The sequence below is a fragment of the Agelaius tricolor genome, unplaced genomic scaffold, assembly GCF_023055355.1.
Source record: "Agelaius tricolor isolate 1412-34295 unplaced genomic scaffold, bAgeTri1.0.p SCAF_16, whole genome shotgun sequence".
Taxonomy (NCBI): domain Eukaryota; kingdom Metazoa; phylum Chordata; class Aves; order Passeriformes; family Icteridae; genus Agelaius; species Agelaius tricolor.
The window spans coordinates 8,783,875-8,804,152 of NW_027269276.1; the positions used below are offsets into that span (position 1 = coordinate 8,783,875).

General features: G+C 40.1%; 2 protein-coding genes across 4 annotated transcripts in view; both read right to left on the reverse strand.

Moving 5' to 3' along the window:
- Window positions 1–1,836: 1,836 nt before the first annotated feature.
- Window positions 1,837–7,090, reverse strand: STARD5 (StAR related lipid transfer domain containing 5). The gene is made up of 6 exons (XM_071441389.1): window positions 6,765–7,090; window positions 6,562–6,611; window positions 6,328–6,460; window positions 4,864–4,981; window positions 3,770–3,863; window positions 1,837–3,246 (listed from the first exon to the last, which is right to left on the reverse strand). Exons 1-6 carry the CDS (start codon window positions 6,852–6,854, stop codon window positions 3,099–3,101), a joined length of 633 nt encoding a protein of 210 aa, XP_071297490.1. The 5' UTR covers window positions 6,855–7,090; the 3' UTR covers window positions 1,837–3,098.
- Window positions 7,091–7,585: 495 nt separating this feature from the next.
- TMC3 (transmembrane channel like 3) overlaps window positions 7,586–20,278 on the reverse strand; it is a 107,406-nt gene continuing 94,713 nt past the window's right edge. For all 3 annotated transcript variants that reach the window (XM_071441386.1, XM_071441387.1, XM_071441388.1), the window contains 15 exons: window positions 19,331–19,478; window positions 18,033–18,076; window positions 17,748–17,895; window positions 16,877–16,986; window positions 16,644–16,722; window positions 15,914–16,141; window positions 14,237–14,365; window positions 13,505–13,572; window positions 13,118–13,246; window positions 12,178–12,288; window positions 11,664–11,789; window positions 10,247–10,325; window positions 10,007–10,049; window positions 9,469–9,766; window positions 7,586–8,747 (listed from right to left, as the gene is read on the reverse strand). In XM_071441386.1, the coding sequence (XP_071297487.1) occupies window positions 7,907–8,747; window positions 9,469–9,766; window positions 10,007–10,049; window positions 10,247–10,325; window positions 11,664–11,789; window positions 12,178–12,288; window positions 13,118–13,246; window positions 13,505–13,572; window positions 14,237–14,365; window positions 15,914–16,141; window positions 16,644–16,722; window positions 16,877–16,986; window positions 17,748–17,895; window positions 18,033–18,076; window positions 19,331–19,478 (2,581 nt within the window). In that variant the 3' untranslated portion in view covers window positions 7,586–7,906. The remainder of the gene's footprint in view (window positions 8,748–9,468; window positions 9,767–10,006; window positions 10,050–10,246; window positions 10,326–11,663; window positions 11,790–12,177; window positions 12,289–13,117; window positions 13,247–13,504; window positions 13,573–14,236; window positions 14,366–15,913; window positions 16,142–16,643; window positions 16,723–16,876; window positions 16,987–17,747; window positions 17,896–18,032; window positions 18,077–19,330; window positions 19,479–20,278) is intronic.

Sequence of the window (20,278 nt, forward strand, 5' to 3'; positions counted from 1 at the left end):
ATTTTGAGCTATTAACTTAATGAGTAGCAGAAGCAGATCCTGTGCTGAATTTTGAGTGCTACTCTCCAAGTCCTGCTCCTTACCTTACCATCTCAGCAACAAGAAATGAATCTATGAGCCTAAAATTAAACACAGCCTTAGAGAATGGGTACGGCAGAGAAAGGGGTTGCAGTTTTGTGTGTCAAAACATCCCCTAGAAAATTCCAGCTTTCCTATAAAAACATAGAACATTCAGGACAGCCAAAACCTTTAAAAGTGACTTCCTACTAGCAGCTGACAGAGCCCTCTCTACTGCAGCAGGCAAACACAGGGTGGAAAGGAGTTCTCATGGTATTCCAAGGGGGAGGCAGGAGGATGAAGGTAATGTAGTGGAAATTTTCCTAACCTTCCTCTGGCCAGAAGTCTCAAGAGGACTACAGCAGTAGAATAACAACACCATTCAGAACAAATCTTACCTTGTAACAATACTTTTTTCTTTTAAATGTCCATGTTAATTTTGCAAGGGAAAGTACCAGCAGGAGTAATTGTGAATCCAAGTACTTCTGAACTGAAATGTTTACTCTGGAAAGGCTAAATAACTTGGGAGACAAACACTGCTTCCTATATGCACTGTATGGAATTCTACCAGCAGCACAGGTACCTATGGCAAGATGGTCTCATGCACCCACTTGGTCTTCCCTGACCTGCTTCATTAAAGGGAGAGAGAGACTCAAGGGCAGGATGGAAGAAGGGACTCCCCAGCTGAGAGCCAGATGGCTGATCTGGTTATTGTCCTTGGCTGCTCACCTTCAGGGAGATGGGAATTTTCTGTACTCTTCTTTGGTTACCTAATCTCACCAGGAGGAAGTTGAGGAGCTCAGGAGCTGTCTTCCATACACTTAACACAATGCCTCAAAAACAGCAGTTAAGAGAAAGGGAAGGAGAATAGGCAGAAGTTATTAATTAAATCCGGGTATTGAACTTGCTGTGGCCTTTTTTCACATGACAACTGTAAATTTATCCTTGAAAGAACATTCTTGACAAGCCATCTGTCCCCACACTTCCAAACACTTACTCAGCTGAGCTCTCTTTCCCAAAAGATAACCTCTATCTCAAAACAAAAATTTTATTAGTTGGTTAGAAACCAAAATAAGAGAACAATGTGAGAGGAAATCTTCTTACACTTTTTTGAATGGGTACCTACATAAAAGTCTTTGCCAAAACATTTCCAACTCCATTTTGGCAGGGCAGAAGGTTGAATATGAAGGGCTGATAATTTCTGGATAGAAGGTGATGGGCACTCAGAAAAGGGGTTCTTAGATTATTCCATGAAGTGTCTCACCACCTTTATTGCTCAAAGCAATAAAAAATAAATTATAAATAGCTAATAAAAAGTCAAATTATTGCAAAAATAATATGCATTACTTGCAGAATAATGAGTGGCAACCTCAGCTGCGCTTGTTGAACTTTCTGCTAATTAAATTTATGATAATCCTGGCAAGACTTGCCAAGATATTATAATTCATGCCTAAAAGCTTTGGTACACTTACAAAAATATTTATAAGCCTCTGTAGTATCAAGATCCACATCTCTTCTCAGTGAACTTGTTACTCTTCCTAAGTATAGAAAGCAGCAATTGGAAATAAAGACCAACCAAGGGCAGAGAACTTTGAGGGTAAGTGTTCTTATCAAAATACCTCTTCCCTAGGTAGTGGACATCATCAGGGAAGGCTTTTCCCCTCTCTTTGTCCTAAATTCAGAGAGATGCTGGAGGTCTAAGCAGCTGTTCAGCTTCCCTGATGGCAGAACAGTGTATGAGGAACCATTTCAAAGGATGATTCAGGAAAAACAGTAAGATATAGCACAAAAAATATTTATTTCACCACACTCACACAGGTTTTTACATCTTTGTATACAAAGTAGACTGGACTAAAAACTATTTCCTTGAAAAACTAGTCCATAGGGTGAGGTTTACAGTGGGAAACATTGTGCAAGTCCATGCCCTATACCAAAGATAAAAAAATACAGGGGCAGAAAGCAGAGCATATAAACCTTGTAAAATAATCGAGTCACCACAGCAAAATCACAACCTGCATTTAACTTCCTCACTCAGCAATTATTTTTACTTTTGTAATTATATGTAATCCACAGTAATGTCTGACGTTCCTGCAGCAACCAGCACCATAGATATCTCTTAAAATGGACACACCTTGGCAGAAAACTCAGGTGCTGATTTCCCAATGTAATGTTGGGAGGCAAACCAGTCTTACAAAAATGCCATGTCCTTATGGCCTGTCAAGGCAAAGCTAATGAAAAGATTATTTACCCGTTAAAACCTCTCCCCACAGGAAAGCAAAAACCATTCAAATGCAGTTCAAAATGGTCATTTCATAAGCCTTTAAAAAAATGGCAATTAAAGTGCTTAATCCTCTTATTTTATTGCCTCTATTTAGTTCAGTGTGTGTCATGACACTGTGAAACCACTGGTTTTGGTACCAGAGAGGGGAAAGGGAGAGTGTCCATGTGCCAGCCCACACACCTGTGCACTGATTAGCACTGCTGGACCTTTACTTACAAAAAAGCACTTAAGGCATATTTACCATCAGTATTGCTGTCTGCTGGGACAAACAAGTGAAATCCTCTACATAATCCCATTTGTTCTGGCTTTCACGATGTGCTGGCTGGACCCACTGAGGCTTCTTAGCAGCTCTAGGAGTGCTGGCAGCAGGAGGAATACATCTTCTTTTGGGGGAGAAACATTTTTCCACAGGAATCTACAGGGAGGTTCAGAGACCAAACAGAGCTGACCTGCACCTGGCTGTGGTGCTAAGTGGATTTTAGCAATGCTTCACCTCACAGACACTGACAAAGGGTGGGCAAGAACAGATTCAGTATGTCTGTCTTCCTGCACAATCACCACTGCTGCCTCCAGGATTCTTCCAGCCTCAGATGTGGTATTTTTCTAATCATTAAAGTGAAGATTTTCATATTACATAAGAATGCATTGTTCTGCAATGAGTCAGAAATAGAAAAGCCCTGAGACCAACTTTGTATTTTTACCCACGAGCTGACAGGTTCTTTCCTACCCTCAGCTGGTGATGAAACAACAACTCATCTTGTCATGCTTTTAATGCCTTAACAGCTTTGGTCAGGTTGCTGTAAAATCCAGATATGCTAGATGGAAAAAAGGAATCCACCACTGTCTGGGGAAGATAGCCACCAAGATCCGTCTGAAAGAACGTCAGGAGCTCAGTCCTGTCTGGCTCCCTGCAAAGACAATGAAAGTGATTTTATAGACAGTGGTTTAAGAGCATCAAGAGCTTTTCAGTGACTCTTACTTGGATTAGAATAGATACTTGCAAAAGCTTTTCTTTTTTTAAACAAAGCAGACAATTTTCAGTGAATGTAGCTACAAAATTTAAATTTATCCAGGCCCTAATTAGCTACATGATTGTCTATAAATAAATTATGGCAAATCAGCCAGATACTCATTTACCAAAAATTAAGACCATACTTGTATGTTTTGCTTTCTGAATTTCAAGAGGTCAGAGAGAATTGCACCATGATAACAGTTTCTGTAACGTTAAAGACTTCCCTCTAGGAAATGAAGATAAACTAATTCATTGCACAAAACTGAGAACAAGAAGGGCACTCAGTCATAATGATTACTGGGAAGGCAGAAATATACCATTGCCAAGAGGTTGCAGGTCACATGTGGCCACATAAACACACCACACAATGGATAAGGAGGGCTTTAGAGTTTATAACATTCAAGCAGGATGTTTCTTACCCTGGAACAGGTATGCAGAAACAGCCACAAGGATAATTAAAACCTCTCACAAGATTTGGTTGAGGAGGACACAGCGGGTGTTCCACATTGGTGGCTGAAAGAAAAAGCATTGAAGGAAAGTGTCATTCTTCCAGCAGACAGGAAAGAGTCCTTGGCAGGCAAAACTCCAGATGGGAAGCAAACCCACTATTCAAAATGTATTTAAAAAGAACTTCAGTACAACCGCTTCAGTGTGGGGCTGACAAGTGGCCAGAGAGGACCATTAAAAGGAACCACTGTGGCCTTAGAATGTGGAAATCAAAGAAGTGCTGAATTTAGAAGCAATTGTTACTGAGCTCTGAAGGAGGAAGCATTGACATTTGACACAGTTTCATCAAGGCCATGTTGTGGGAGGGCACTGCTTTTCTTGAGAGGTCATTTGGGCTGCTTCCAACAAATCCACATCACACAGATAAATCACTTGGCTGCTGAAAAGCTGCACTCTAGCAAACATAAATTCCTGACAAGGCTTTTCTGAACAGGACAGGAAAATGGGACATGTGAACAGTGGGCCAAGAAAAGCTCAGACCTGTAACAGTTAAACAACAGAATGAAAGTGAAAAACCAAATAAACATCCTTCTATACAGTAGCAGCCCCTTAAAAATTAGCACTATTTTTTTCATAAAACCAATTATTTTCACATATAGGACTGGTACCTTTATTCAATGGCTTCACTAAAACCTGTGTAGAAAACGTTAAAACAGGATTTAGCCTAAATGAGAGTCCTTTTAGGAAGTTCTGTAAACTCTTAAAACAAAAAAAACCACACTCAAAATACTCCAGAATTTAACACTAAATTGAATACTTATTCAATCTCAAAGGACAGCCAGTCTTACCATTATCTGAGTGTGAAGATGATTTACATACTCTGGGAACAACAATGTAGAAAGATTACTATATTTTCTCTTCTGATCAAGATCAGGTCAACAACTACTGAACAGCTTGTTACTTAGTTTTATGTTTATTTCTGTAGCTTTTATTTTATAGTTGTTTCTGCTAGCTGTTGGTTATCTCCAAATGTAACATGAACCTGTTCAGAATACAAGTGCCTCACCAGCAGACAGCATTGTCCCATCTTCGTATTGCTTCATCACTACTACATCCACAAATTCCCTTGGTGAAATAATCCTCATGCAAGCTGAAGGGGTTGTGGTTCTGCATATGGAGACAGTCTGGAAATCACAGAACAGAGTTATGGTAGTTATGTTTTCAAAAGTACAGAAAAATCTCTGTACTTTCTGGCAATCCTTTAGTTATACTTTCTAAACTCCATCAAGGTGTTCTACATCCTTTGTTGATGTAAAACATGTTAAAAGGCACCACCATGGTCAATCAAGGACAGGAAAAAACCAGAGTGACAAGGCGTTGCTTCCATGTTTAGAGGGGACAGATACCACAATGCAAATCTGGCACATCTGTGCTCCCAGGACAGCTAAACCCTTGTCCTCCCCAGGACACTAGCAAAGACAACTTCTTTGTGTAGTATACACAGGATACACCTTGATAACCCAGTCTGTTACCCTGCACAAATATTAATGCTACCATCTGCTTCCCTGATTGCCTCCCAAAACAGAAGTTTCTACCACACTGGTAGGTGCTGGCAAGTCTGTGAATTTCAAGTGGCAGGCTGCAGCATTCTTAAGCTTGTCTATAATGAATACTAAATGTCTACAGGATTTTTCAAAGAAAAATAAACTTCCTGGAACTTCCACAAACATTTCTGGGACTGGTTGTGTTTGCACCTGGCTGCCTCCAAGCACATACAACCACTTCAGATTGGGGATCTATATCAACACCCTTTTAATTTTCCTACTTAAAAAAAAAGGAATTAGACTGTACAAGCGTGCCAGCAGAAGCTGCTGCTCATACACAGCCCTGCTCATCTGTCTGCTCAAATTGCAGCATCTCCATTTTAATGACAGATGCAAAGCACTGGGTGCTGAGGCCAGCTAAAGGCAGGGTGTGATGTGCAGGGCAGAGCGTCACTGCTGCCATGGTGAAAGATGGGGCCTGAATTGATGGCTGATGACGTGAATGCCTCACTGTTTAACTCAGTCTGAGTACTCTCTAAACCTCCTCTTACATCACACTGAGCTTGCTAAAAACAGTCGTGATTAGCTTGATTTGCAGCATTAACAGCAATGCAGTGCAGGAATCTTTAATGTTCTATATTTAACGTTATACATACATAACATACATATATGTATATATATGTATGTTATGCATGTGCATATTTTTAGCCAAAAATGATTTTCCTTTTCTTCCAGAAGGATAATCTATTGTGTGTGTGTATATATATATATATGTTAATAAAATGTATAAAATTTATGGAGAAGGATAAAGAAAAAAAGAAACAAAACTAAAGGAAAAAAGGTTTCTTAACCCAGCATCGTTCAGCTGATCCAGCCAGAAACACAGTGTAACTCAAGACTCGCTACCTCCCTGCACATAACATCGGCTGTCTCATAAGGCCCAAACACAGCACAAATCCACCCAGAACAGTTTTTAAGGAACTTACATCACTTATGGCTTCGATGACCTCGAAGTCCTTCACGTTTTGGTCCCACTTGGTCCTGAGCCCGCCGGCCACCGGCTTTATGCACTCCCAGACGTTCTGTGGGCTGGCGGGCAGGATGCCCTCTCCCTTGTACCTGCGGGGCATAAAACGAAACCGAACCGCGCTGCTCTACCCTGCCTGACCCCGGCAGCACCGCGGGCAGGACCCCGCGCCCCGGGAACGAGCAATACTCACAGATTGCCAGCGAACTCCGCCGAGGGTCTCCAGGACACCGCCACCTCACCCTGCGGGACGGGAAGCGTTCAGTCCCCGGGCCGGCTCCCGCCCGTCCCCGCCGCAGCCCCCCGACCCACCGTGCTGCGGCAGCCCCTGACCCACCGTGCTGCGGCAGCCCCGCCGGCCCCTGACCCACCGTGCTGCGGCAGCCCCTGACCCACCGTGCTGCGGCAGCCCCGCCAGCCGTCGGGGTCCCGCCGGTAGAGCCGCAGCTGCTCGGCCGCCGCCTCAGCGCGCTCCGCGCAGTCCATGGCGGGCGGGCGGGGCCGCTGCGGCGCCGCTTTGAGCGCCCGCGCCGCGCCGCCCCTGGGCCGATGGCGGCACCGCCCCTCACCTGAGGGTGACGCCGGCCGGGCCCGGCCGCGCCTCACGGGGCAGCGAGCGCGGGGCTGGGGAGCGGCAGAGCCCGGACAGCGGGGAAGGCACAGCGGGGATGTGGGACCGTGTGTGGGATCGGAGGCGGGGCGGTGCTGCCTCAGAGATGGGGCCGCCCCGCGCTCGTCACTGGTGTAATCCCAATCCCCGTGACGCGGAGAGAAACGAGCGAAAAACCAACCAAGGAATCTTCAGTATCTAAAGGAAGTGCGAAATTGGAGTGGTGAAAAATGGGATAGAATTTGGAAACTACGAGTAATGAAGGGAGTCTTTTAAAGGCCACGGATCGAAAGTTTACCCCTGAGAAGTTTACCAGGCTGGTCTGAGGTTCACCAGAAAATTAATAGAGGATCTAGGATTTAATCCAGAAGTCTGACTCACGTTTTCAAATAACTCCCCTGCCCATGTGATACACTCTAAAGAAACTCGCTACTTTCTCTAGTTAACATTTTTTCCTGATTTGTTTGGGCCATAGCATATTCAAACAAGGCACAGCAAGATCTACTCTAAGTAGCAACTCGGTTTGCAGGAAGCTGATTCCCTGCTGAATTTATTCAGGAAGCATCTTCAGCTCTGGCTGCATCAAGATAAAAAGAGCCTCATCTGATGTATTTCTGTACTGTTTTAATTGAAGTGCCCCAAGTACATGGCTTTTGATTTTCCAGTAGGCAGACATTTGGGGTTTTGACAGCATAACATTAGGGAATAAATTGGAATAACCTTCTTTTCTAAGATTTGCGATGTATCAGTTGTGATATTAAAGCAAGGTACAATAAAGAGTAAAACACAAGACTTTTCCCAGTTTGAGTGGCTGCATACACGGTTTTTACAAAACCTGCATTGCAGTTACTCTGACAGACCTCCAACAGCAAATAAAGTAGAACTGCACATACACCAGCTCAAAACACAATGAGGCTGGAGCACTTTCTCAGACATTTGAGCACACCAGTTCACTAGGCTCAGACATACTTAGATCAACACTGTTTTTCGCTTTCTTTTTGGCGAGTTTTGCCCCAGTTTTTGGATACTTGTCCTTGGTATGAATGACCTGGATGTACTGGTCATTGCTGCTGTTCTGCGGATCACTGCTGGATTCAATGGAAATGGAATCAGACTCTGTTAGAGATTGCTCCAGCTTTTGCTTTGATTTTGGTTTCACGCGTGGCTCAGGATAGTTCAGGTGTACTTTCTTGTAGGCATAAGGAGGCCTGTCCAGGTCCAGCTCAAAACTGTCATCCCAGGATTTGTAATGCACTCTGCCTAGATCTTTGCTCATTAGAATGTGGCCATCAGCACGATCCCCAATGTAAAACCGTGATGCTGGCCGAAGGTCAGACAGCGAGCGAGGGCGATGGGATCTGTTCATGAATTCTTTCTCAAGTTCTTCTTCATCCTCCTCATCTTCACTGGGATGAGGGGAATACATCTGCTGTGGTGTCCGAACCACGTATCTTCTGACATGGCGTGGATACAACTCAATAATGTCTCCTGCTTCCTCCTTTCTGAAATGCCTTTGGAGTCGGGAGGTAGAACGGAGCGATTTTTTGCGAGACTCGTTTTCATTAACCAGAAAATACCTGGTAGCATACGGTCTGCATCCCAAAAACACAGGAGCCCCTGCCCCAAGGGCGTCTGAATTTACCTGCCGAATGGCTTTTCTGAAGAGGGGGTCAGAATGAACATCTTCAGTGTGCTTTTTGAAAGTCACTGGTGTGTAGGGCTTTGTTTTGCACAGCTCACTCGCACTCCTATGAACAACACTTGGGTATCTTTAGGAAGGAAGAAAAAGAGAGGAATACTGATATATACGCTTATCAATCAATGGAATTGAAACATATAAAAGAATTCACTGCTCTGAAGTCAAAGACTAGGTTGAAAAAGTGGAGATTATCATATCTCCACTGTTGCAAATTTTTAGAACCATTTTGAGAAACATATCCTAGAAAGTAGGAGATATATTTGTTCTTCTCTAGGAAAGGATAACACAGTTGTCCTCTCAAGTTATATTCCCTTTCTGTTTTCTTATTGTTCTGAGAATTGTTCTTTATCCACTTGGAAAAAAACTCAACAAATATTTTAAAGCATCCATCTATTGATATGTCAGACTGGTTGTTTTGCAACTAAAGTTGCACAGATATTCTGCAGAGAGTTCCTTCACTCTGTATTTGTTTTGTTCATGGAGATGGTATCCTGCACAAAGTATTTTAGTTATGTGCCTGAGGGCAAGTCTAGTATTTACCTTTGCTTGAGCTGTGTGTAAACTCCATCAGCTACATCATTTCAAAAGGTTTATAATCCCCTCTCTGTTAAGGGAGAATTAAGGATGTGGTGTCACCAACTATATCAATAGTACCCGTGAATGAATCTGCTTTTGAAAAATTCCTCTGCTGTCTTACAGATCCAGACAGTCTGAATGCATGGCTATTTTGTAAACAGGTATGGCATGGAGCTGCTGGAATAAACACCATTTCAAAACCAAAGCAGTCTTACCTGTTTGTGATATGATCATTTCTTGGTTTCTGTACACTTGACACAGAGGGAGCTGGTGTTAACGAGGTCGAAGTTGTGGGAGTTGCATTGGCAGGTCTCACAACATCAGTTGTTGGCACAGCTTGGGGCACAGACTGGGAAATGGTTTGTATCCTGGTGCCTTTGCTCACAGGAGATTCAAAGTTCAAGACACTGCCATTCTTTCGGGGTGTTGAGGACCGAGCAGAAGACTCCTGGCTGATAATATCAGTTTCTTGCTCTGGTCTTTTGTCATTCGCATCCAGATTTTGGATTCTGGCTGTAAAACAGAAATTATTATAGGAACTTTCCAGGTCTCTACATTTAGAAACTGTTGTGCAAATTCAGTGGCTTGAATTCCCCCTTCAGTCAGGGACCCAAGGCCAACAAACCCCCCCGTGTTCATAAAAAAGAAAGTGGTGTCATGCTGGGAGACTTGGTGATAAAGGGGTAGATCTTCATACTACATCTACATCCAAATGCTTTATTAAGAGTGGCATTTCTAAAAGTCACAACTTACCTACTGCCATCTGAACCACCTTTTTCTTATCTTCAGTTCTTTCCTAAAATACATTCAGAAGAATGAGAATTTGTAAATTATTATGGATTAGAGAATAAATCCCCTGCTCTGTAAGGATGAAAAATACAGGATTTGTTTTATGTTGTGAAAGGCTAGAAGTGACTTTAGAGATTTAATTAGGCTCATACTTTACTGAAGACCCCTCAAACTACATGTAAAAGTGCTTTTCACCATACTTACTGTTTGTATCTTCATTCTCAGTTGATTGTTGGTGAATTTTAATGATCTTGCAATACTTTGTAGGTAGTAGATTAGCATGCTAGAAGTGAAAGGGGTGGTATAAGTCACTTCAGACATTGTTCACAGTTTTTCTTTTGAGGGTTTGTAGGTCAAAATGATGTACAAGTTCAGCTGCTGCTCTGTAGCATTTCCTTGTATTGTAATAATGGATTAAAGCCTTCTTTCAAGCAAACATAGATGAAGGAAATGACACTGAAAACACATTTAACAGCAGTTCTAATTTTCACCTGTGTTTTTTGCAGGTATTTTCATTGTGTGTGTAACCTGGGATGCATTTCCAATTGGTATTATTTGTTTTGGTTTTTTTACTTCTAGACAAATAATTTTGACAGACATTGTTTTGTGTTTTTTTTTTCCCAGTCCAAAGTTACAGAACAGGGACACCATAGTTACAGCTGAGTTTGCACAACCATACCAATGCAATTTTGTTGGCTGGCTGAAATAACACCTTGTTTACCCTGGCATAGATGAGATCAGATCCTGGCAGATTAGGGCCTGACAAAATGGATTGCAGTGGCTTTCAGACAAAGTCTTATAGCTAGATCTCATACCAGAAACAATTACATATGCGCTTAGCTGTCAGTTTGAAGCAGTCAAAAGGAATACTTAAATTTGTAAATATTACATGGCCGGGACCTTAGAGGAAAAAGTTACAAATAAGAAGTGTTGCTTTGGTCTTTCTAATTTGAAAAGCCACCAGTGGGACAAACTCTGCCTTTGTCTGCAGTTTACACAAGAAGAAAATGGTACAAAGATACAAGCAAAGCAAAATAGAACTTTTCAGAGAAGCAAAGTGAATTTCAAACAGCTCAAAATCAATATTATTTCCCAGCTGTGAACAATTATTTATAACCCAAATAAGAAAAGACTTCCACTGGAGAGTCTGCAGCAAGTTTTATTAAATTAACACTTAAGAGCAGACCATCATAATTGATTCATCTTGTTATAAATCTGGATGACAGAGTAGCTTCTTTAAACAACAGACTGAGCCCTGTTCACTGTCAGAAACTGAACTAATGACCATGAAGAAATGGAAAATTTATTTCTGAGGAACTCTTAAGAGGGAAGAGGTTCTTAAACTTCCTGGCACCATCAGCACTGCAAGCCTTGACACAATGCAGTGCTCTAACAAAGTATCCCAGAAGGAGAAATTCCTTTTGAAAGTCTTTTTAACATACTTCCATTCCTGTCTGGTCCATATACCACACATTCAGTGTTGGAACTGTTGTTTCAGTTGTGCTTAATGGAACTACAACAGTGCAATGTTTGTTCCTCAGTATCTACATTTGACTCTCCAGAGATAAGGCCAGTATTAATACAATCAATTTAACCTGCCTACAAAAACCAAAGTACTTACAATAACAGTAGTAGTGCAGGGAGGACAACCACAGGACTGCTGATGTAAGTAATCACTGTGTTGAACCATGTGGGAAAATCATTTTGAATTGTTTCAGAAACAATATCATATATTTTTTCTTGGCCACTATAGGAGATGTGGGAGGAAAAAAAATAATTACGTTGTAAGGAATCCTGAGTATATTTTTAAAGCAGTGTTGCACTAAATAATAAACAAATGTGGAGGGTGCTTGAATGCAGACACAAAACAGTGATGTTTGGGAGATTTCTCAGTGGCACATTACATTATGTAGATAGAAATTAATTAAATTATGTATATAAAGCAAATAAACTCGGAACTTTGACCTATTCACCTTATTAAACTATAAACAATAAAATATTGGTAGCATAAAAGCATTGTCCTCTCAACTTGTTTTGAATTTACATCTGTAATTTGTGTATTATGAATGATACTAAGTTTATTGTAATAAGGTGACATAAAATCTTTGCAATTTTCATTGTCCATTATACCTTACCTGAAGGGGCCACAGCTTAAGGATGGCTTATATCGAGCAATAGCAAAAATTGTTGGTAACATGCACAAGAACAGCATAAACAGCAACATGGCCAAGTAGAAATTATTGGATCTGCAAGAAGGTGTGACATGTTTCAGATTATACTTGTCAGAGAAAACCAGAGACAACATAAAAGGTGCAAGTCTGAATCTACCTATCCAGTTCAAGATCAACATGTCTGAAAGATTAAAATCATTCTGCTATAATTAGAAAGTCTGAACAGAGATGGCTTCAACAGACTCCTAATGATCAAAATTCTATTTGCACTGCTTTCCAGATACCACTGCTGCAGCCAGAGAACTGGTTACTGCACCCTTTGACAAAAGCTGCCCTTACTGCCCAGTCATGTTGGGGGAGAAAAAAAAACAACATCAGAATTCAATTAATCTTAAAAAAATGTTAGAAATAACTAATTATTTAGAATTAAAGATGCCCAAAATTATTTTCATTTTGAAAAAACAATTAAAATACTCATCCACGATTAAAAAAAAAAGAGGAAATGTGTTGTGCAATGCAATGGACAGAAGCAGTTATTGCATAGCTTTTAAAGAGAGAAACATCAAGAAATAGGACTCACAACAGTTGACACATGTAGGGTATTGTGCTCTGTCAGATTTGTATGGAAATAAAGCATTTCTGTTAGGCCATAATAGCTATCTAGGAACACTCCCTGACATATTTTTTACTTCTTGCACATCTTCAACTACCTTGCTTCACAAACCCTCAGTTTCTCAGTAACTATGTCTTTTTTCCTCAGACCTTTGCTATTAGTGGTAGTGTGAAATTTGATTGTCAGCTTTTAGAGCTAAAATCTCCTGGAACTTTCTTCATATTGATGGAAGATATTTCCATTGCCTGCATTTGATTTTTTTCCTTATCGTTCGTTCTCATTTTGACTCACCGAGATGCTCTGAAAACCTGCTGATGGGGTACATTGCATGTGAGCACAGCCCAGCTCCTCAGGTACATGAGTCCAATCAACTTGAGTACATTGAATGCTGGTAAGCAAGGTGAAAAGAAAGCTCCCATCCTGGAAAAATCATATCATATCATATCATGGCAGAGCTCAGTGTTGCCAGAAGCCATTTTGATAGCAATAGAATAGACTAAAAAAAACCCCAAACCTCACACCAGTAAAACAGATTAATAGCTCACTATTAACAGATGATCTATTTAATTAGGATGTTGACATGGTAGTCTTTTATATTAAGAGGTTTCATTTAAATAATCAGATTCACTTAGCAATCAGCCAACAAAGGACAAGAAAAAACACATAAGGACTACATACCAGATCATTCCTTGGTTGTAGACCAAATGCAATACGTTCTCTGCAATTTTGAATTCTCCATATTCTGGCTACAAGAAACACAGTGTAAGATGAATACCTTTGTCTTAATCTCATTTTCAGGCCATTTATAAGGCACATTTGACTGAAGCATTTTGCAGATAGTACATGGCCTGAAACATCCAGATCAAATACCAACTGCTGGCAGGCAGTGGGAACACAGCAATCTCTGCAGCAAGGGATTAAACAAATTTATTCCTCTCTAGTTTACTTCGCATCTTTAAGGACAAACAACCACAGCCTTTCATGCCAACAGCTTCTTGCTAACCAAATATTACATACTGTAATTTTCTTACAGGGCTCTGTGGTGTTGGTTACTGTTTCTTGGACCACTATCTACATTAGGTAAAGATGTTACAGCTGCAGAAAAGAGGATGTGGGCGACAACTAAGTGCCCTACGTGTCACCTTAGACTGTGGGAACTGCTCTATGATGTTATTTTGTGAAAACCAAAAATTTTTACATCAGAGCCATGTGAGTAGGCTTGAGAAAAACATTCATCTCAATGTTTATCCTGTACCCTCCAATTTAAACTCCGTATGAGCTGTGCCTTTCCAGATGTGTGCTACTGAGAAATTATTCATCTGTGGAAAGACTTTAAGGACATTTAGTACTGAGGGAAGGAGCCTACCAATCTTCAACATCTTAGCTTGATAAAATAAGGATTGTACTTACAAACTTGCTTTCTAGATCCCAGCACCAGCAATCACTCAGATACCGGACACACAGTCCACGGAAAAAATCAATTAGCAGGATGCTTGCGACTGTGAAAATCATGTCGATAATTGAAAGCTTGAGCATCTCCTGAAATACACATGGTTCACACATACTGAGACATTCTGAAAGCAAATGGACTGCATATGGCTCTTTTGCATTTGCAATTGTATTTTTGGCTCAAGCTCAGTATTCTGATAAAATATGAAATGATTATATGAATAATATCCTTTTAAAATTTTCCTCTTTGACTTTTCCCTTACTTGTCTTTGTTCTGTTAAAGAGAATAAATATAATCAAGCTTCCAGGGTGCTTTTTATTGCTTGCAGCAGTAAAATTCTGGTCATGATGGTATCAAACTTTCTTTTTAATGACTTTCTTTTTAGTGTCCAAAAAATGTATCTAGCTAAACTGAAATGGTTTGTTTTTTGTATTGCACCCATTCTTTTATTAAGCTGACTCTTGTAAGACGTATTTGCAAAGTGTTTCACCATGAGAAAAATCTTATTATTCAGACAAACCCACAACCCAATGGCATAGGATCATCAAACCATAAAAAACAGTTGTTTCATGCTTACAAAAGAATGTGGTTATCTGATATTTAATTGAGCTTTAAAAATATACAATTAAAATAGGAAAAATTCAGTTCTATACATCTCTAGGCCATTCTGGGGAAAAAACCCCCAAACATTAAAACCCTCTATGTTCTATTAGATTGTGCAGAAAGGATATACAAGAACAGAAATTAATAAACCTCAGAGGGGGTCTTTTCCTCCTGATGTTTAAACAAGACCTTTAATATTCCTCATTCTGGAACAAGAAGCTCAGAAAATCAGAAGCACACTAACATGGTTCTTAATCCAGTGGCCTAGACATGACTGTGACACAGTCAGAGACCACAATGACATCTGCATTTTTGTGGTTAAAATTTCTCTCTGAATGTATTAGAGCCCCTGGAAGTCACAAGCAATGTACCCTTCACATGTAGGGAAGCAAGAGGTGTCATATTAAGTCTGCAGATTTTCTGCACCCCAAATGTGGGAACATGGCACTGCCATCCAACTGTCCCCATTCCCATAAACTGATGGGATTTTGAAACCTTTTGTTGTTCTCCCTCCCTCGGAAAAAGTGAAGAGCACTTGATTGTCTAGAGATTTACTGGGGCAGAGACTTTTTATACTGTACAAATGACCAAGAGTGCAGTCTCAACTTGTTTCAGGTCTGCATCTCCATCTCTTGAGGCAGCAATCTGAATCTGAGCACAGTGCATGTTGCTGCTTATATCTCTGTATAGTCTTGTTTCTCTGTAGGGGTCAGAAGGATGCACCCTGTTAAAATAGGATCCATATCACAGGTCTGTACAGATCTGCCTGTGCAGAGCTGAAGACAGAGACCAAACCTGGCAAAAGAACACTTGGACAGCACGAAATATACTGTGGATACTGAACAAAACCCAAAACCTGTACATGTGGCCATAGCACTTTGCACAGTCTTTACTCTTCCTACATAATCCTTAGCTAATTTCTGGAATTTATACAAAGAAAAGTTCTAAAATTAAACACAGCACAACACAATTTTAATTTTTTGTCAAATGTGAATTAAGTGGAGTAAGTTGATGACAATAAAACAATTACATACTTGACCAACATATGTCTCCCAGCACTGATCCTGTGGGTTCTGGGTGTTAAAGGAAATTGTTTGGTTAACCAGTGAGTCTGTCAGGCCTTGGGTGCGATGCTCTTCTGACATGACAAAGCCATTTCTCTTAATTTGTACATTAGGAATGGTTACATTGTCATCCTTAGAAAGAGTGTTTGTTGCCAAGGAGGTGGTAGAATTACTTGCATTGTTGTTCACATCAGAGTCCTGAAATAATAAATGTCCCAAAAGCTACTTTTTAACTGTTCATAAGTGCAGATGTCTGCACCTTCTACAGCATACACACACACACATTTTTTCATATATTTCCAAGCAGCAGTTAGGCTACTGTTAAACAGCTGTCAATGGACAGAGTCAGATGGAACACCAGAGGGCAGGAATAAAAGCTAATTTAGGTAGGTGGAAATATTTGACCTTTAATGATGAGGGGTTTTTTTTAATAGTTCAGCAATGCACAGAAATCTATTTATCTCATAATATCAGCAATTAAATGGATCCAGTTATCCTTAAAAACTAAATAAAAAGACTCTATAAGTAATTGTAAATAAACATTACTCTCTAAACTTAAGTTTACAGTTCTATCAATCCATAATATTTTTAATCAATTTCAAACAAATTTTCATTTAACTTCATATACTTCACAATAAACAGAATTCTGTCTATGAAGTCTACTAGCATTACATGTCAGAAAACATCAAGTTAAACTTACAGTGACACTCATACTGTCCACTTTATCCAGGAGGGCAATGATTAAACTGTAGAGGTTTCCCAGGTATAGGACAAGAACCCTGAAAGGAGAATGAAATACAGATTACCAGCACTGGTAACCATTGACTTCTCATATGTTCTCTGGTTTGGCTGTACTAAAACATGAACCAGAACACACCTCTCCTTTCCTCCTTTTCTCTCTACATATTTTTTTTACACTGAATAATGCCATACCTGGCAAGCTGGAAGCGAAGGGTGGTCCTTGGATGATACATCTCCAGAGCTGCCACAAGTTCAAAAGCAGAGGGTGCAATCATTGTGATCAGTGACACAACTACACTGACCTGTGGAACAGAAACATGCAGTCTTTGGTGATGGTCTTCTGTGGAATCTTGGGCTGACTGAAATACTGCTGAGGCACATGCTTTGGTGATTGCTTTTCTTGGAGGAGATGCTTTAAAGAGTTATTGTTGACATTAGTAATAACAGTAGTTATGATCAAAAATTATAGATTAGAATACCACTCAGGAATCCTTACTCCAGATATTGTAGCTTCCAAGTTCTACTTTATTAATTGAAATTAAAAGTTATCATGTAGGAAATATGGTGCTAGCATCTTCCTCTGGAATGGGTGAGTGGCTTTTTCATGCCTATTCACTTCCTACTCTTGCTCATTCCTCTGAATGGAAATAGTCACAGAACATTCAGTATCCCCTGATACTGAATCAGTTACTGTTATCAAAATCAATTCCTTTCTAGTCCATCAGCCCAGTGTTTGCTCAGCTCTGTAAAAGTAGATGGATGTAAAAGTAGATTTCTAAGTGACAGGAGAGATTAAGTTTTTTGCTCATAAAATAGGGACCTGCTAGAACTGCAGTGTCTGTGGAAGGAGCACCTGCACCCCACTCTGCCCAGCTCAGCTGCACTAACACCTGGCTGCAGAGCTGAGGCAGTAAGTCCACCAAGGCAGATCCACTCTGCCCATTCATTCCTCACTTCTCTGGGCTCATCTCTTGCTATTTACACCTCTGTGCACACTCTTGCTACAGAAAGCCCCAGACAGCAATCCTGCTTCTGACACAGAGGTGGCATAAAGACAGTGTACCTCATTTTTTTCCCAAAGGGTCAATTCCTTCTTGGTGCGCTCCAGCCTTTGGGATCGATCCACAACAAAGTAGATGATGTAAATACTTCCAGCAAGGGACAGAAGCACGAGGATGTTTGCAATAATTCTTAAGCTTATGGTCACTGCCCTAGGAAAAAAATTTATACAGTCTTATGACACCTTGGTAATTTCTAACAGGGTTTGGAAGCACAAGACAAGCAGATTAGCACTGATATCGGCATTGAAACAGTGCTTTGAAAAGTATCTCTTATCTCATATACATACAAGTTTTTGCTTTTCTTCTTTTCCTGCTCTTCCAATATAGCTTCCTTGAAAGAAACACAGCATTACCATTTTAATAATGTTCAGTGAAAATAATGCACATATCTTTCACAGAAATTAAAGTATACTAATAAAAAAACCATCACATCCTGGAGGTGCAGGCAGATAAATACCACGGTCCTCATTGATTTGTAGCACTGATATGTGATATTAAAAACTGAGGAACAAATACACAGTAATCAGATACTTGGGCACTTTCAGCCATCCATGCTTAAGGAAATACAGCAAGAAGGTTACTCTTCCAGATTTTTTGGCAGGATGTACCTTTAAAATCTGGGCATCACTAATATAATACAGTACTGTCAAAGGTTATCCTCAGTCATTGAAATAACTAAATATCATAGCTTATTAATTTACCCTTGGCACAATTTGAAGTAATTTTTGTTCAATGATAATGAGAATACACCAAATTTGGAAAATAAGTTACTTTTGATAAAACCACGTATGCTCTTAAATTCTAGATGCAAAATATCTATATTTTTAACACTTTTCTAATATTGAGAGACTTGTAATGAGTCCCTCCATTTGTTATGGAGAGATGAAATAAACCATAGAATCATCAAATATCTCAAGTTGGAAAGGACCCATAAAGACCATCGAGTCCAGCTTCCTGATACTCAGAGGAATACTTAAAACTAAACCATTTCACTAAAAAGCATCATCCAGATGCTCCTTGGACTCCAGCAGGCTTGATGCCATGACCACTTCCCTGGGGAGCCTGATTAATAGCTGATAAAATAAAGAAAGAAAGAACAATAAATTGTGTGCAGAAAGTTATAAACCAGAGAGATATAAAAATTATTATCATGTAAAAAAGCATCTTCTAAAATATGAGCTGTTGTAGATGGATTCCCTGAGGCATAAAACACTTCCTTTGCATAAAAACAATTATACATTCTCTAAATTTCTTTATTTTCCTGCCAAATCAATTTGATTCCAACACTCAATGGAATTTCATCACTAGCAGATTTGTTTCTAGTTATCTAACTTCTTGTCACACATACAGGCACATTAAATAAAACTCTCCCAAGGAAGGACACAATGGCCTTGCTGGGATGTCAGCAAATATGATGTGCCTCTAATACCACACAGATGTGATAGTAGCTCTCCCCTAGGCAAATAGGTATGCAAATAAATACAAAAAACCAATAGGAAGTGCAAGGGGATGAGTGGAAAAACTTACATGGCTTACAGTTTAACAAGTTAATCAACTTGAAATAATTCAAAGGTCAGTTGCTCACCCTGATGCTGTTGACTATGGCTGCAGCTTTGCTCTCTGCAGCCTCAGGGTTTCCTATCAAATAGTCCCAAGCACAGAACAGTCTCCAGCAGAAAGTGTAATTTTCATCAGAGGCACTTGCTAAACTCATTCTTGAGTTCTTTGCCATTCTGTAAAAAAACCACAGGCATTTGACTGCTTCTGGTGTGTGAAGATGGTAATAAAGGAAGACACTGGTTTGGTTAATGGTTTTCAGATGTTTACACATTTAGAACTACCAAAGGTTGCAGAAATTAGTATCACTGTTGGGAGCTTTCTGAAGAACATAAAACAGGGTGAGGTGCAGCTCATGAACTTGACTTTACATTTAGAGAGCAATGACTCACTGTGGAAAAGCATTTCAATATTTACAGTCTTTACAACTGACAAATAAAGCAAATAAATCTTACTAAGTGTGGGCTTACACCTATTTCACAGTTTTACAACCTCTAGGTAGGATCCAGCTGAAATATACAATCACTAAGATCACTGTTACAGGAATTAAATCTAGTTTGGCATAACTAGTGATTGTGCACAAGGTCTGTTTGTTTGCTGTACTATTTTAGACCTCAAAATATATATTGCTGTCAAATAGAAACCCAGGGCCATTTTACAGACCTTGGGAAAAAGAAAGAAGACCCCTCCTACTCATGTCAGGTGAGCAAGGTGGCAGAATACTGCAAAACATAGGAAATGAAATTAAGATTAATAGCTTATGAAAGAAAGGGCATCTGAAGGGACAATGTTAAAGGGGAGATGTACACAGCTAAGCAAAGGATCACTGAGCTAAGTCAGAAGAAAAGCTGATCCTATCTAGAAATTGCAGATGTGTAGATCAGTGTCAAATATACCAGTGACCCTTGGCACAAACAAGTAGGTAGATTAAAAATAAATGAAAAGGGAAGGTTTGACCTCAAAACTGAGAGCTATT